The 17,680-nt window shown below is 51.6% G+C and overlaps 1 protein-coding gene across 3 annotated transcripts in view; it reads right to left on the reverse strand.

Moving 5' to 3' along the window:
- Positions 1 to 202: 202 nt before the first annotated feature.
- B3GAT1 (beta-1,3-glucuronyltransferase 1) overlaps positions 203 to 17,680 on the reverse strand; it is a 19,479-nt gene continuing 2,001 nt past the window's right edge. Inside the window, exons 1-7 of one of the 3 annotated variants that reach the window (XM_026039311.1) lie at positions 7,456 to 7,510; positions 7,152 to 7,298; positions 5,094 to 5,190; positions 4,682 to 5,021; positions 3,624 to 3,920; positions 2,544 to 2,661; positions 203 to 2,400 (exon numbers count right to left, since the gene is read on the reverse strand). In XM_026039311.1, coding sequence (XP_025895096.1) covers positions 2,575 to 2,661; positions 3,624 to 3,920; positions 4,682 to 5,021; positions 5,094 to 5,190; positions 7,152 to 7,298; positions 7,456 to 7,459 — 972 coding nt within the window. In that variant the 5' untranslated portion in view covers positions 7,460 to 7,510 and the 3' untranslated portion in view covers positions 203 to 2,400; positions 2,544 to 2,574. Of the gene's footprint in view, positions 2,401 to 2,543; positions 2,662 to 3,623; positions 3,921 to 4,681; positions 5,191 to 7,151; positions 7,299 to 7,438; positions 7,575 to 17,680 lie in introns of those variants that run through there. The other 2 variants (XM_026039310.1, XM_026039309.1) reach the window with 2 other exon arrangements.

Consider the following 17,680-nt stretch of genomic DNA (forward strand, 5'->3'; position numbering starts at 1 on the left):
CTTTACCCCATCTCATTTTAAAGCACCCCAACATGAAATTCCCCTTTGTAAATGACCAGGGATCAGATTTTTGGCTAACGGAGTTGCACGGGATTCTGACTCTTAGAAACCATACTTAATTTTATTTAACAAATTTAAATACAGTTTATTTAAAACTGAGAACAGACAGCGCAGCTGTAATACACTCCATCCTGGCCAGAGCTGGTCTTGGTAAACCTGTGTGCCTGCTCCCAAGGACCACACAGCCTCCATGCAAGCTGGAAGGGCCAGGCTTGTGTGACCAGTTCTCTGAGGAGAGCAGAGCGTATACGCGGGATTGAGTTTTGGACTTGATCCTCTGCATTTTTTCTGAAGGTTTTTTCCTTCCAAGGAGGGAAGGTTGCAACCCAGCAGGGACTAGAACTAACATTAGTGGAACTAAACATGCAGCTAGAAGAGGACGTCAGTTGGAAACTATTTGAGTCGCATGAAAACTCGGTATTCCTTTAGAAGTGTCTCTTTCCACCCCAGGGTCTGCAGACTGAGCTGAACCTGGGGTGCTAGTACAGTAATAGAGTAAGTCTGCTCAAATGCAGAGAGCTCCTGCTTTAATACAAGATAATGATGCCTGTTCCCAAAGTGCAGCTGGCGACAAGTAGCATCGAGTGCTTTCTATCCAAGCAGCGTTTCAGCCATTGCCTCTGACAGAACGTTTTGGTAAAGGCTACATAGCAAGGCTTCCATGACTGGGCTCTAAAGAATGCAACACTCCTCCAATGATTTGGAAACACAGTAGGAGAAAATAACTTACCAAAAATCCTTTTTCTTTTTTTTAAGATATGAAATAGATTATATCATTTGTCTAAGGGGAGACTTCTGCACTGCAAAGCTAACAATCACTTCTATAGTATTTAGTAATTGTATATGCTAAGGGGTAAAAAAGCTGAGTCTCTTTTCAGAATTATATTTTCCTTTAACTTAAAGGTAAAATTGTGCTTCAGACCTTTTTGAAAGAATGGGGACAGTGTAGGTTGATCAAAAGCTTAAAACAGCTACAAAGCGGGAGGGAAGATTGTTGTAGAGGGATTGGAGGTAGGGAGAAGGGGTAAATTATACCTTAATTTCTTCCTCAGCAAGTTTGTCAATCTCAAATACTGAGTCAACCAAGGTAGTAGCACCCAGGTTCCTCTTCTGCATTGCTCTGTCATCTGTCTCACTGAGGAGCAAAACACAGTTTCATCAGAGAAAACCCCTGCATCAAAGCTCTCTGACCCTGCTGTTACGGACCAGGGGAGAGGCGACTAACGTTCTACTTAGATAGTTTTTCAACCTACCTCAAGCCAGGCGCTGAAGAAACAGAGCACTAAGCACAGGATCCCTCTCTATCCATCAGAAGGTAATTCTTGACCTGCTCCAGGCTGGCTTGCACGCCACTAGCTCGGTGGCATGGCCCTGAAAAAGGGGCTCAGGCTGAAGGACACATTCTAGTTCAATGTTAAATGCACTTATATCCCCTTTTATCACTTAAAAACTGCTATAGCTAGGGGTTATTTTTTTAAAGCATTGAAATTTGGCTTTATGTAGGAGCACTTTAGAGAACCCCACACATGAAAAAAATTAGGGCTAGAAAGAACCAAGATCTGAGCCCGAATGAACTGTTACCATGTATGACCACAGTAATCTCACTGAAAGCCACCTCCAATTATTTAGCCAGTGTGAATAGGGAACCACGTTCTGTAAAGGTAACTCGATCCAGCAACACAGAGATATGTCAGAACGCCCTCCAGGCCATGAAGCTACTGAAGGGAAAACAGAGGGGGTAGAAAGAGAACAGAAATACTTGGAGGTTTGTTCTAACCTGCCTTGCTTTTCACCCTCCCCCAAAACCTTCCTGCCTTGTGCAATGAAATAAACACTGATTAAAGTAGGTTTAAAATTAAGGGCTAAGGTGCCATCTCAGAAGGCAGCTGTCCCCTCCATGAACAGAGAGCTGCTTAGGCGGTTGCACACATAGCCACAAGGTACGTGTGTCTCAGGAAAAACAAGTCACCGGGGCCAGCACGCTCCTGCGGGCAATCTCACCCTTGCAATGAGGTCCTGTGAAACCAGCCCCCTCAGCCTCGACTGCCGTCGCAGCCTCGACTGGGCCTCCTCCTCGTGCATCATGCCCTGCACGCGCTTCTCCCAGCCGCGCAGCCCGACTGAAGCCGACGTCGGTCCGGTATTTGCTGTGCTTTTTCTCCAGCTCCAGAGCCTCTGGCTCTGCTCAGAGTCCGGGAGGAAGGGGAGGCCGGGCAGTTTATGTATGCAGTGCTGCTTGTTTTCAGAACGATAAAACTCTTGGAGGTCAGGAGAGGTCCTGGCTACCGCTGGCTGGATGCTGTGCAGAGGAGCCGCGCTGGCTGCGCGTGGAGAAATCTCCTGCAAGAGAGATGCAACGAGTGCTCACATGCCCCTCTGCCTTGCTGCCCCCTTGCAAGGCTCCCCAAACCCATCGTCGAACTGGCTASTGTTGTCCCTTTTCTTATTCCTTCTCATTGCAGTTCAAATGAATTAGCTCATACCTGATGCTGGTCTCCGCTCGGCCATGCACAGTCAGATTTCCACATTGGGATCTGTGAATCCTTTCTTCCCCTCGTTCACCAGCACAGGCTTTTCGGTCCTYGTGTGCCAGACTAAAATCTAAGGAAACCAAAAGAAGTCATTAGCTGCACCTCTTCACTGCACTAACAAATATTCTTGCCCATTAAATCAATAGTGCAATTTAACCATCTACCCTGGAGCCTAATGGTGCATTCACAGCTCAAAGGAGGTTTGCATAAAACTTCATTTAGCCAGGCTTAGTGAAATCCAAAATGCTCAGTGCACAGAAATTACCCATTTTACAGTATACTGTCTTGGGACATTAACCTGCTCCTTCCATGTAGTTATCAACCGTCCTCCTCGAAAGGCTCATCAACCTTTTCACTAATGTAAGCCCGATCCCTTTTCACTGCAGAAGCAAATGCAGGTTTCCCTGCAGATGAAGCTCTCCACCCTGTTTCTCGGGTAGCGTGTTCCTACAGCCTTCCTCCCTGCTCCCCTTCACCTGCCTGCACTGGTACTTCCCGCCTTGAGGGGGTTCCCTCACGTTGCTATGACAATATTCCGCACGTTTCAGCCCTGGATCAAAGCATTTCATGCTCAGTCCTTGCTTTTCCGGAAAAAGAGGGCAGGCTCTTTTTTCCTATTTTTTTCCAGCTTGGGGGTGGGAGGGAGGTGGAAGCGGCGGAGCACAGGATCTGGTGCACGCTTGCAAGCCTTGTTTCCCTTCGGCAGCAGCACGAACCAAGCGTGTGCTCCAGATGGGCAGGAAAGCTCCGTTCTCCCGGGCAGCCTGAATCTGCCAGCTTAGCACAGCATCCCCAACCTTCTCCAGAACCCGCCTAGAACAAATGACCTACATTCCACCTGGAATCGCCGCCCCTGGGGCCTAGCAAGGCCATAGATGCTCTCATCATGAAAACAGCCACRATACAGAGGGTAATTGAACAAGGAGGAAAAGCTACAGGGAGGAGAAGCCGCAATATTCCAAGGTCCACGGCAGCCTCTCATTTGTGCCCTGGCTGCACCCTCCCACCGCGCGGCCTGGGAGCAGCCGGTACCTTGGTGCAGTTGGCAGCTTTGGGCTCCAGATCGCTGAGGGTGACCAGCTCGCGCAGCAGGCTGCTCTCCTGGTAGCCGCCCTTCACACCGCGCAGCTTGAAGTAGGCCTGGGAGCGCGCCAGGATGAGCCGGAGGTTCACGGCGAAGCCTGCCATGTCTATAGCGAAGGGCCGGTGCGGGTCGAACACCGTTTTCCAGCCGTACACCTTGCCCGCGGCGTTCACTTTGGGCGACTCGTAGCGCAGGCCGCCCACGAAGGCCACGGGCCACACGGACACCTTCCTGGTGCTGCGCATCTGCAGGACAGAGGGGCATGGGTGGGCACGCGGAAGGGCGGCTGACGTTGGGCTCCAACGCGCCCGACCCGCTCCCTGTGGAGGGACACGGCAGCGAGGGGCAGCGGAGCTAAAACCAAGAGCTGCCCTGTGTGCCCAGGTCCTCGCTGCACCGGGATGCATGGCCTCGTGCTGCAAACGGCTGCAATTCCCTTGGGAGAGAGGCAGCGGTGATGGCTACGCTAATGAAGTTGGTACTAGGAGCAGAGCTACCCAAAATTAGCATAATTTTGATTTAAGAGCGGCCATCTGCCCGCTGCTCTTTCCAGAGCCACTCAGGAAGCGCCCGTGCACATTCYGGTGCTCCGGGACTGGTCGGGCCGTGCACAGAAGGGAGGTAGACGCCTCTGTTCCCTGCGGAGCCGCCAGGAACAGGCGGGACCCCCAGGCGCAGATGGTTTGAATGCCAGCCCGTGTGCCCTCCCTCTCCCAGTGCCCTGTCCCTTTCTGCCGCCAGGCGCAGCCCGACTCTTAGATCAGGGATCTCCCAGAGCTAATCTCATCACTGCTAATTACAGCAGACGTGACCAGAAGAGCTCTGGCACTTGCCCTTCTGCATCAAACACATGCGAGAGGCAGCCCCTGCCTGCAGGGAACATCCTCGGCATTTTGCAGCGTGTTTCATTGCTCCGTGTGACCTTAGCTGCAGCTGCGCAGCAAAGAGAGGAGCCTCTCCGAGCCGGGCACACGGCAGACCATGGGCATCCCCCGCAGGCTCCTACCTCCTCAAAGAGCTCCAGGCTGTAGGTGTTGTCGTCGTCGGCGAAATAAACGATGCCGGGCTGGCTGCTGTTCTTGTTGAAGGTCTCTCTGAGCCAGCGCAGCGCCAGGTTCCTCTGCATGGTGCCGCGAGGGATGCGGGGGTCGCGCGTGTCGCCGCGCAGCTTGTAGTTGCGGGGCGTCTCCACGTTGAGGTGCGTGTAGTTGAGGCCGGTGTCGCGCAGCAGCCGCGTGATGAGCGGCGTGCGCCGCTGCGAGTCCTCCACGAGGATCCAGTGCAGGTTGGGCACGTGCAGCAGCGTGTTGGCCAGCCGCGTCAGCTCTGCCTTCTGCACCGGCCGGCTGTAGGTGGGCGTGATAACGTGGATGGTGGGAAGGGTGTCCGACCACGGGGGCGGGCGGGTATAAACGTACTCTGTCCTCACCACCTCCACAATGTCCCGGTCCGACAAGCAGTATTCCTTGGAGTCCAAGCCTGCAGCGAGATCACGCCGGGAGTCACCACCATCATCTGAGCAAGGGCATGAGAGAGAAGAGAAAGCAGCATGGATTGATCCTGCAAGGGGCCCGGCTGGAGCCAGCAGGCTGCTTGCTCGGTGCAGGAGGTCACCCTCGCGGTGCGAGAGGAAAGGAAACAGGCTTGAATAAGTAAGTACACAAATAAATACAGGAATCGGGGACAAACAGCCACGGGAGAAGCTCCTGCTGTCAGAAAGGCAGCAGCAATCAAGGCCTGAGAGCCCAGGAGAGCGCTGCAGCTGCATGTTCAGCATGAGCAGCTCCTGCAAGCACCCAGAAGAGACTGGCTTGCACAACTACTGGATCTAGAACGTGAATTAGCAACAAGGATTCAGGATCTTCCAGCCCTAAGGACTGGTTCAGCACTTTGGGACCATACTGACTCTGCACTGAGGTATTGGGGCACCTGGATTGGGAAGTGGTGGAATAACTGGTGGAAAATGCCAGGCTGGTGAAGCTCCTTCAGCAGCTCAGAGTGCCCAAGATACTCCAGTACCCCACTGTCCTCCACATACATATATATATATGTATATAATACCTATCTGCATTACACAGCACAGCTGTCTGAAAGCACCAGACACTGCAACGAAATCAAAACCAAAACTGTGAAATGCATTGGACACGGACACAAACGTAATTAGCCAGGATGGTGCTTGACTGGGACGCCGAAATTGTTTGCAGTCCCCTGCAGGTCAGGCTCTCAGCTGTAAATCCTGGCGTGCGTACCCACTGTGCTCACACTGCATAGATGCACATCTTGTTTTCAGCACCTGCTTTCAAAGAGCCCCAGAAATGTATTAGAGGTGCAAAAGCATTTAATCTGAGAGCTCTCAGGCTGGTCTCTATCACCACTTGTTTTCCACTGAGGCTTCAGAGAGGCACAGGCTGAGAAAGAGTCTTACCGGGGTCAGCAGCAAGTTCAGGACCGAGCCAGCGCGCAGCAGTCTCTGTGCTGTCACTTCAAAGTCTGGGGTCATTCGCAAAAACAGCTCCTGGCTTTCAGGGCACTGAGTCAAACTCCTGACCTTTTTGACTGCATATTCTCTGTACTCTTTCAAGCCCATCTCTGGAGCCTGTCCTCTGAAACACTGTCCAGTTTCCAGAGGGGATCACAGTCACCTTTTCCCAAAGCCCAAAGGGGGTGACTGTCAGTCAAGAGGCCTCCGAGGGAAAGGYAGAACTGCTTAGGACCATCGCTGAACTTTAAATGCTTGAAAACGCACATCACACTCTTCGGTGAAAGAAGAAGCAGCAGCAGAGGATGAGGGTGAATGTTAAAAGGAAAAGGGAAGAGCAAGAGCCCAGGGAAAGGGAAAAGAAGAGACCTTCTTCCGAGCTGGCAAGCTCCTCAGGCTGAGCCACCTTCCTTGGTACCTGGCAGGCTACGGGCCACAGTCCTACTTGGTACTTGTGCAATGGGTACGCTGGAAGCTGACCTGCTCCGAGCATGTTAACTCCACCAGGTAGGGTGCTGGTGTTTGCTGCATGCCTTCCCCTTCAAGCCCAAGAGACTCTCCTGCTGCCACTTGGAAAATGCTCTTTGCCTTGACTCTCACAGAGGAGCTCTCTCAAGTGGAAGCTTTGCTTCCTCTGCTCTCCTTATATCACCCTTCCTACCAGACTGATTTCTTTGCAGCAATGGGCTCCTCTCCTACGGATCAGCAGGGAACAAGGAGAAGCATCTTCCTTCAGTGCTCTCTCCCACTGATGCTGGATTTAGGCCTTGAAGGGCTCTCCAAAGGCAGTGACTATGTGCCATGGCTTGGAGGGTGACATCTCCAAAGAACCTACAAGCCCTGGGCTGTTCCTACAGCAGAAGTGGGGAGCCCTCTGCATGAGCGTGGGCTGGGAGCTGAGATGAGCATGGCTGCTATGGAGAAATGAAATGAGAGAGGAGATGAGGGCGAGGGAGAGATGCGCAGATTTGGCATGGGCTGGTTTGTTTTCTCTCACCCTTGTGCACTGCAAGTAGTGGAGCAATGGTGCTCTGGTGCCACACGGTGATTAGCAGTGTCCAGGGCAGAACTATCAGCACGATAGCCAGGATGTCCCGTCTCTTCGGCATCTCCAAGACTGACTGGACCCACAGCTCCTCATTACCTGACAGTGAAAACCCCAGAGACAGAACAGCAGAGCACATGGAGAAAAGAAATAAATGGGCAAGAAGGAACAAGGACAGCGAGAGAGAGAACGCGAGAGAGGGAGAGAGCAGCGAAGGCGACACGACTCGTAGGTCTTACCAGTGCTTACAACCCACCCATTGCAGAAGCAGGTTTGGAGGGGCCTCGGCTGCCGGGACCAGGAGCAGGAGGGCACCTTCACACGACGCTGCYGGAGCAGCCCTTGGGAGCCTCAGGGATCCGTTTGGAAGGCAGCCTGCAACACAAAGCAAGGGGGAATGAGCACAGGAAAGTGCTGACGAGCTGCTCCATGGCTCACAAATCCTCCTGCAAAGGGACAGGCTGAACAGCCTCAGAAGGGGCTCCCCACCCTGCAGCAGAGGTGCTCAGTGCTTGCTTGGCCCCTACAAGAAGAGGCTGCTCCTGTGCTCTCGGGGATGTGGCTCCTGTAAAGTCGGCACCTCTGCGTGTCATCCCTGAGTGTAACCCCCAGCTCTGCCCATCCTGACAGCACCTCTAACGCAGCAAATTTCAGCTCTGGCTTCCAGGGGCCTGTTTGGTTTCATTTCTTCTATCTCAGGCGAGTTGCAACCGGAGTATATTAAACTGCCACAATGGCTTAGTTTGATTCAATACAAGCACATACAAGATTTAAACAGCCTGTATTTTATCYGAGCATCTTGCCAAGGACTGTACATCACTTAGCAGGCCGGTGCAGAGCGGAGGGCTTGCGAACACGGGTAGCAGTTTAGCAGCACCGCTCCCCTGCGGGGAATGCATTAGCTTGGAGCGCTGCATTGCAGCCGGGAGAGCGGGAACAGGGCCTGGAGACCTGCCATGGGGTCCTGAGGACAGCACCCAGCTCCCGCACAGCACCGCCTCCCATTCACCCCACTGCCACGGGCTGGAAAACATCGTTTTGCCTGGCTTTAATCAGAGGSGATCTCCTGAGCCGGGCCTGGACCTGAGCTGCATGCAGCGGCTGCATTGCAAATGCTGCTCCCGAGGCCCTCGAGACTTGCTGTTTCTGGCTGAGCTAGGGCAGCCGTGGAGCCACCCAGGTTCAGAGCCCTGGCCAGGCCAGCACAAGGTACAGCTCGTGCGTGTGAAATATCTCCTGGAATGAAACGTCTCTTCCATTTTTCAGAGCTACGGAAAGCAGCCCCATCCAGGCAAAATGAACGACAGAGGAAGAGTTGGGCTTGTTCCAGTAAAAATCAACYTTCTGCTGCATCCCAGTCCATCTCTTAGGGTCAGAGAGATCCTGCTGGCTGAGCACAACCAGAGTGCACTCAGGAAAGAGCACCTGGCCTCATCCTTGCGGTCCCTGAAGAGCCTGAATGGAGGCCACGAGCACTGCCATCCTTTCCAACCCCCATGCAAAACCAGGACATGCCCTTTGAGCACCCCTGCAGGGCAAAATGACAAGGGGCAGCTCTGAAAGCTGCAGCCCTTGCCTAGTAAAGCATCCTCGCTGCAAATGCACCACTGGAAAGGCAGTGGGAGGAAAAGGCACCCTAAAGGAGTTGCTCAGAGTCAGCTCACAGCAGCTGGTGGGCTGCCCTGGTGGGCTGGCGTGCATCAAACACCCTGTTTGTCAAGGATAACTTCCCCTGGATCCAGTGCTCTTACCTGGAGGATGCCCTTTCCCTGCCTCCTGCCAATCCAGCCTCCAATCGCCCGCATCCTCCCAGCAGACAGGCTGGCCTTCATCTGACAGAACCGGCACCCTGGGATGGGATGCTGCGCTGATTTCCATCCCATCAACACAAAGGAAAATGAGCAGCCTCCAACGATTTGTGCACTGCTCTTCAGCATCGATTCCTTTTAATTTGCTACAGAGCATTTAGCAGCTCCCTGGTCAATCATCCGTCACTCTGGTGACAGCCAGGGACACACGTGGAGCCCGGGCTGCAGCATGAGCCACAACGCGACTGCTGCCACCCCTGGGCACCCCGAGCTGCCCGYGGGCATCCGCAGCTCCACCGCACACGGATCATTCCCAAAGCCCTCGGATGTGCTCATGATCCCGGGCAGAATCCACCCTCTGCCTTGCTGCTGTTCATGGCAGAAGCCAGGCTAGGCAAAGATTTTCTGGGGAAAAAATAATCTCTTCTTCGACATATCCACCCTCCCGCAGTGGTGGGATATACATATATATTTATATTTATAATTCTATTTTATATTTAGGCTTGAAAGTGARAGCAGAACATGGAACCCACCAGCTCAAAATGAAATGGTTAAAATCTGTCGAATGTGAAGGTGGCTTGCGTGGCTTGCAAGGCTTCTCCCAGCCAGGGGTGTGTTTTGCCACGCTGCACATGCAGCTCTGGAGCGCGTTGCAGGAGAGATTTCCCATCCTCCGGCAGAGGGCAATGGTGTCAAGGCAGGACGATATTAAAAGGGCACTCATCTAATAAAAACACTCTCATAAATCCCGGAGCCATGTGTTAGTAACGTGTTGGATTATTAAATGCTGAAGGTTCTTTTTTTAAATCAAGTTAATTGGCGTCAGCTCTGCCACTTACTGGAGGAGCCGCTGATTTGATCTGCAATCTGGCTTATAGGCAGCTTCTGCCTTCCTTTGGGGCGGATCAGCCCCATGAAATCTCTCCTTGGATTTCCCACGTTGAAAAGAAGTGATTTGGAAGATGTTGAGCTAAAAAYGGTCTTAATTGAGTTTGTCTATATATATATATAAACCACTGAAGTGAAAAAAATGTCTAGACTTAAGAGAAACGCACACAAAGAAACAACCATTTCCTTGCACTACAAAACGAGCCAGGAAATGCCAAACAACAAAGCCAAGCCCCCAAAACAAAAGCTTTAGGGAGGAAAATAAACACACATACAGATCCAAGGGCACACAGAAACGAGATACAAAGGATGCCCTTCTAGCAGCTTCCACCCCTGCAAACCTGGGGGTTCAAGGGGGCAACAGGGACGRGTTCTGCTGCTGGTTGCACAGGGATGCAGAGGCCACCACTGGTCCCCTGCTGCTCGATGTGGCCACATGAGCCCTGTGCATTTGACACACACATTCACTTGCCATGCTCATCCCATGGGATGTGATCCCAGTCCAGCACCTCGTGCAGCTCAGCCCCACCGCAAACCTGCTCGCTGAGATTTCGGRATTTGGCAGAAAAGGCCTGGAAAGCACAGGCTAAAAATAAAGATGGCAATAAAAGCTTCTTGCTCGTTAATTACTCTGTAAGCCATTACTGCCGAAAAACCCCATAACTTTAATGGGGGCTATTATAAGTATAGTAGCAAAACTGTGGAGCTAATTACTGTGTAGTTATTAAGCAGAACAGAACGGGCATGCTTTCCTTTAAAGGAGCCAGGACAGAGAAAAAGAGAAATAATGAGCACGCAGAATTGCTTATTCTTCAAGGATTTAATCAGAGGGGCTAAGACCAGCCTTAGATCTTCCCAAGTTACAGGAGAAAGGGGTAGGGGTTTTGCAGCCCTTTGCATAAGGCAGAAGTGGGGGGATCTTCCAKCTAGAGCTGATTCGCACAGTGCAAAGCTCAGGAAAGGGAGTGAAAAAGATTCAGAAATGTTTCAGATCACCATTAGTGCTCTGCCAGCCGGAGGAGAACCAGATCCATCCAGGCAAATCCAGGCAGCCCCCCATTACCCCATGAGGTGTTTGCAGTACAGAGCCAGCGCTGCCCGGGGCCGTGATGGATGGAGAGGTCTCACGCCATCCCTCCCRAGTGCAGAACTGCAAGCACAGGCAAGCACACCGTTTATAACGGCCCCGCTCAGCAAAACGCTTGCAAGCCCAGTTAAAGACCTGCACCTTGATGCTTCAGACACAGGCTTTGCTGAACGCAGCCCTGGGCCTGTCTCTAAGCTGGGCACAACAGACCTCAGAGCACCRTTCCGCCTTGGACCCGCTGGTACGGGAGCGCAGAGGGTCCCAACGTGTTGCTGTGAGATGCATCCTGCTCCACAGATGATCAGAGTCCTCCATCCACAGGGACTTCCGTGCTCGTGTGCAGCGTGGGAGCTGCTGGTGCTCCAGGGATAGAGCTCGTGTCCTGCCTTGCGCCACAGCCCCTTCTCCTGAGGTTGTAGCTGTGGCTGAGGGAAGGGAAGGCTGCCTTGGCTTTACATCCAGCGGCTGCTTTTTGTGTTGCAAGAGGCATGTCCGTGCCCTCCAGGCATATGCCTTGCAGCTCTCCCTTTTGTAGTGTCATTTTGTAGTGTTTTTTGTAGTGTGTTACCTTGCTGGTAGATAAACTGAGGCAGGATGCTTGCAGAAGTCCCCCAGGCATGCAAAGGTGGGGATGAAAACTGACCTGCCCTCCCCTTCATTCCCCAGCACCACTGCAGAAAACGGGACAGGGAACACAGATTTTCTCACAGAAAAAGAAAAAAAAGAGTGAACTGAGCTTCTCAGAACACTTGAAATTTAAAGCTAGCATGAGCAAAGTGGATCAAGGGAGCTCAATACAAGCGCAATTAGCTTCTGCAACTTATTGCCACAGGATACTAAGAAGAACAAGAACTTAACAGGATTCGAAAAAGGATTAGTTGTGTATGTGAATAAACTGCATATCCAGAATTAGAACGAACCACCCACCAGTTTAGGAAACATATAAACCCTTGACTCTCAGAGCTTAAGCCCAATTTTAAYGAGCCCCTGAAAGGAACTTTCCGTGTCCAGAGCAATTCCCCCCATGCGGCTCCACCTCTGCAGATGCCAGGCGAGATGACCAGCGCTGGGAACAGGACGGGAGCCGTCATGGGGCTGCTCTTATGCAGCCTGACAACACCACCTAGTTCCATGATCTCACTGCTTCCCACAAAACGACAGACCTTCTGTTAAATCCTTAAAAGATTCAATGCTTCGTCTTGGTGTGTTTGCTTTCCTGCATGGATTCTCATGCTGCAAGTGTCTCTGTGGTGCCCAAGCTCCTGCAGGAGCTCACAGAGCCCCTTGGCTCTTCTTCCCTGCCTCCTTGCTCCAGGGACACAGAGAGGWGTGCCTTGGAAGAGGCTGGAATCACTTTGTTGTCACAGTGTTTTTGGAAGAGACCTTTGCAATCTTTCCGTGATCAGGAAGGCACAATCATACAAAACCATCCTGCCTTTGGAACGGAGTGGCTGTTGAGGCTCCTTAGCACCTGGAAAGGCTGYAGCACAGTGTGGGTGACAGCGCTGTCCTGCCTGCTTTCAGAAGATGCATGGTACATCAGGAAGGGTTGGCAAAGCCTGATCAGGACTTGCAAACCAGAAAAGCTGTGCCTTGTCTCAGCTCTTGGATGAGAGCGCTTTTACAGCACCCAATACTTGTTGATAAATGGATGCGCTTTGCACATGGGTTTTAAAAAGYGTCTTTCTTCCTATTGAGATGAAAAGCTGTTTGACTTACAGCCTACTTCCAAAATAGAAAGACAACTGGGAGTTGTCATCTTAGGGGAAACACTGACAACACCCAGGAAAAGTTGCTTCGCTTTTTCTAAGGTTGCTTGCGGATGAATGCTGAATGAATGATGAAAGAAGAACTCCAACAACCATCTCTTTTACGAGTTTCTCCACAAAACCTTCCCAAATTGGTGACGCAATGATACCTTAACATCTTCACTCAGCTAAGACCACGGAAAATTGTCAAAAACAGCCAGGTTTCCACAGTCTCTCTACCTTTCTCTGTGCTCTGCCTTACACGGAATATTTTGTGCACCACCGACTTCAGTAGATTTAAAAAAGTGACACTAACAAAGGATGACCCAATTTCAACAGGATTGGACTAAATTCCACGGCTCCATAATAGGCTTTGCATCTGCTTTGTCCAAAAGGTTTCAAGACAGGCGCTCCCACATGCAGTCATGTGGAACGGGCTGCAGGCCAGGAGGACCGAGCCTCACCTCGCTGATGAGCAGGCAGCTGAGACCTCTGCATCAGGCTCTGCAAAGTCCAGCTGTCTTGAGCAGAACAGCTCTTCCTTCTTCCCTCAATGCCTTCTTCACGGTGAACACTGAGGCTTTGCCTGCCAGGGAGCTGCATGCTTTGGCACGCCAGAGTAATTGGGCCCTTCTGCCATTTGGGGGCAGCTCAGAGAAAATAATTTTTCCTCTACCAGTATTAAACCTCATGCTGCCAATCCAGCTATTCCACCACGGTCCAAGGTGCAGAGATTTGGCTCTTAGTTCGGCTCTGGGTGGAAAAAGCAAGTGCTGAACCTAAGGGCTTGTCCAGCTTCCAACCCAAGCCTGGTTCTGACTTTGGCTCCCCTCACGGCTTGTAGTTTTGGCTCACCTGCACCTCGGCTCGCTCCAAAGGTGAGCTCGAAATAGCTGCCTGTTTTGGGCAGCAGTCACAAGGCTCGAGGAGCTTGCAGGCTAAATACAGGAAYGACACAAACACCGATGCCCGAGGTGCTGGCAGAGCGCAACACACCAACCTGATGGCCTGCAGAAGGTCATTTTCTCTAATTTTGGAATCACCCTGTGGCCAAATCAGTACAGATCCTCTCCACGTCAGTGCGAAACGGAGATGCCAGACAAAATCTACAGGAAGAACTAAGCAGTTTGAGAGCSCAAGTCAAAAAAAGAGAGCTGCCTGCTGCCCAGCTCTCCAGTCCCACCCAGCCACTTCCAGCAGCATCCCCAGCTCTTGTAAAAGTGCCAGCAAACTGGGCAGGACGACGGACATATCCCCCATGGTGCRATAAGTAGGAATCTAGCATTCCAGGGGTCCAAAGCATGTCCATGTCATCTGACAGACGCAGACGGGGCTGACCGACAGACAGACTCCCTGGCACGGTTTGACTTGCAAGGTGAGGAGTAAGACAAGCCCTTGGGGAGCTCTGTGAAACTGGAGGGTTTTGTAATGGCTGCTCTAAGAATATTGTAATCACACAGTAATTACGGTGCATCTCAAATCAACCAGGCAAATTACATCGTTATTATTACGACTGTCACCATCCTTGCAGGGCAGGGACAGAGAGGCAACAGGCCATCCCGTGCCCAAGGAGAAAACGCTGTCAGGACAGTGACAACAGAGGAAGAGCAGAGACCCGTCGCTCTCCCTCCAGGCCTGTCCAATCCCCAAATTACCAGCAGACTGGCAATTCCTGAAGTGACAAGGACTACATCTGCATGTTTCCCAGGCTGTATCTCAAGGTACATCGCTTAATTAATCATGTTGATTTTACTTTTTAAAATTAAACTGAGATCTTTGAGCGCAAGAATTAGCAGCCCTTGTCATTTGATTGGAACTGTCAAGCTTGAAAATGTCAGTCCTGTAGATGACTAATCTTTAAAAACAGGGCAAACTTACTAAACTGTTTGACTCAACCAGTAATGCGCCAAAGCAGGAAAGGTGATGGAGAAGAGAGAGGAAGCAGTGCTGCCCGGATTCATGCACACACAYGGGCCCCAGCAGTGCAAAACACGGGTTTATGGCACGTAGCCACTTCCAGGTACACACAGTTGTCCTGGCTGTCTACACCAACCTGTACCTTTCAGCTACCACCCCGTCTTTTYGGTGCTTCCAATTTTTGTGCTTGCAAATTTTCCCTGGTAAAAAYTAGAAGAAGCAGAAATACTCCTCATCTGATGAACAGAACAAATACTTCCAAACCCAAGCAGCAGGGCCTTGCAGGAGCTGCACACACTGAAAATGAATATGTTAGAGTCACACATTGTGGCTGTGCCACTGTTACCGGCAAGACACTGCGAGAATTATTCATTACTAGTGACTTCTGCAGCTCTAATCTCCATAACCAGCTGCCATCCATTCAAGTGGATCACAACCCACCTGTATAACCCTTTGAAGGTCCGCACGGGCCCACATCACATAGCCCAAGTCAGCCTCTCCTGGGTGGAGTATGCCTACATTTACTGCAAGAGCTGAGGATGGAGAGGGGAGGAAATTCTCCTATCTTGTGGAGGCCACAAACGTGGGGCTGGCAGCCTCTCGAGGGTGGTATCGAGGGTGGTATTCGAGGGAGGTACCTCTCTCAGAGACCCAGCCCACTCAGAGAGCTGCCTCTAAGCAACCGCCGTGTGCATCTATTATTCACGAGAAATATCAAGTTATTCCCCAGCCAAAATAGGTTCCAGGTGCCACGGCTCAGTTTCTAACAATACTCCTCCTGCAGAGCTGCTCTGTTCGCAGCGGGGGCTCGACAAGGAGCAGCGCTCCTGCTTGGATGCCCCCGTGGCTTTTACAGCTTTGCTAAGGTCGGGGACAGCAGTTAACAGCCCTCATCACCTGGTTACTGCTTCTTGTTAAGGGCTATGGCACCGCTCGCCTCCCGGACCCTSCACCAGTCCCAGATTGCAGGGTGCCCATGGCAAGGGAGGGACTGCAGAGCAAGGAGGGCACGTGGAGCTGGTGGCTGCGGGTSGGAAGTGGCACCCTTCTCTTGCTGATGGTGACCAGTGCTGTGCTTTTGTCTCACTGAGTGTCGGGGTGGGCCCTGAATCATGCTGGCATTATGTTATCATAATGCTGGAAGTATTATAAATGCTTTGCGTGCCAGGCAAATCCTGGAGCAGGCTTCCAAATCCCCTCCAAATCCCCACTTGCCGTTCTGCATTCATCCATTCATGAAATCCAGAGCCGCAGCGTCCAGCCTTTTGCTCTTGGTCTCTCTCCGGCTGAATGAAGGTGAAGGGAAACAGCAGAGTCAAGATATTGTTTCTGGATTAGCCCTCCCTGGTCTCTCAGGTGCAGAATTGGAGGAAGAGACCGTGCTAGGGTGTTGAAGAAGCAACATCCAGCATGGCAGTGGCGTCCTGTCACAGCGGCTAAGTGACGTGGGTCCTGTTTTGTCAGAATTTTGTCAGAATTTGACAGAATTTGGGCTTCTGCCACCCACACAACGTAACGCACAGTGCTCACAATGCTGCAGGAGTGAAACATCTCAGCTGGCCGGGAGGAGATCTTTTGTCAAGCTGCAATTGGGGCCGTCTAGCTCCGTGCAGTTCCCCATGCACCRAAGGGGAGATGAGGGCTGCCCTGGCATCCACCCCTGTTCCCTGCAGTGCCTTCTTCTATATATACCCTGTGCGTGTGCAAAGCCACGCTGTGAGGGTGCACCAGGCACATCAGGGGTGCCCATCAGAAGGGCTCAGGCTATATTTGCTATGCAGGAGGATGTTAGAGCCTGTAAACATCATGCCTTGGCAAGTGCCACCTGGTACAACTGCTCCTTCCCCAGATGGAGAGGAAGCAAAAYAAAAACCAGGAGATTTCAAGCAGCTATGGTGGTGGGACAAAGGCAGCAGCGTTGCCAGAGACTGGATGCTGCTCGCCAGCTCAGTTGTTCTGTGTCTCTCGGGGCTCAGCTCCCTGGAGGCGTGCAGTTCCCATTAGGAAAGGTAGGCGGATATATTCACTAGTCACTAATACGCTGTAATGCTCCGAGTGCTTGGGGGCGGCCCACGTGTCTCCGTGAGGATGGGAAGATTAATTATGGGCCACACCCTGTGATCTCTGCTCAGCAAAGCCCTTATGAGCATCCAAAGGTGAATCCAGCCGCGATGCCAGCTTGCCAACATAAACACAAACAGCTGGGGCTGGCAGGAGAGTAAGGGAGATCTATCCTCACTACTCAGACCTTGCACTTGGCCAAGATCGCATTCCTCGCCACTGGAAAAGTCAATCACAGGTAGCAAAGCGGTTCAGGATCCTCACAAGCAATGCTTAAAAAGCAACATGTTACACAAAACCCATGAAAAGACACTGCAGAGCCTTCCCAGTGACACTGCTTCCAGAAGATGCTTTGCTTCAGATGCTTTGGCACAACATTTTGGAGCTGGCAGCAGGAGAAAAAGGGCAAGAAAGAGCAGAGGCATTGCAAAAGGTAAGTTTCTAAGAGACGTTAAAGAAAATGTAACATTTGCCCTAATGTCCCTTAAAAGACAGTTCTTTTCAYGTCCCAAGGCTTCTGTTGTCTCTACATGAGGGTGCTGGAGGCGATTAAAAGGGCAGATGCACTGCTTTCCTTTCAGAAAACATTATTTTGACGCTGAGCAGCCAACTTTGCACAAGGGGAGTACGTGCTGCTTTGCTACTAGAAGATTTCTTGGTCAGCCCAGGCAAACAACCGAGAGGACCTGGAACAAACTGCAATGAGATTCTCCTGCTCTCCTGCTCGTGAACACCTGCACCAGGAGGATGCTTCTTTCTTGCTTTTCAGCCTACAGAATCAGAGTCCCCGCTTCTGCACCTTCCTCTGCAGAGCCAGGTTTCACTAAAGGTCTTGCTGCATTGCTTAATGACCCCAAGCTTCACTGGAAGAGCTGATTGTATCATTACGAAGGCCTATTTTCAGGGGGGGGATTTTAAGACAATAAGTACTTAAAGCCAACACCACTCCTTTTTTTTTTTTTTTTTTTTTTT

Source organism: Nothoprocta perdicaria, unplaced genomic scaffold (assembly GCF_003342845.1).
Source record: "Nothoprocta perdicaria isolate Ctin4 unplaced genomic scaffold, notPer1 scaffold_228, whole genome shotgun sequence".
In the NCBI taxonomy this organism is placed as follows: domain Eukaryota; kingdom Metazoa; phylum Chordata; class Aves; order Tinamiformes; family Tinamidae; genus Nothoprocta; species Nothoprocta perdicaria.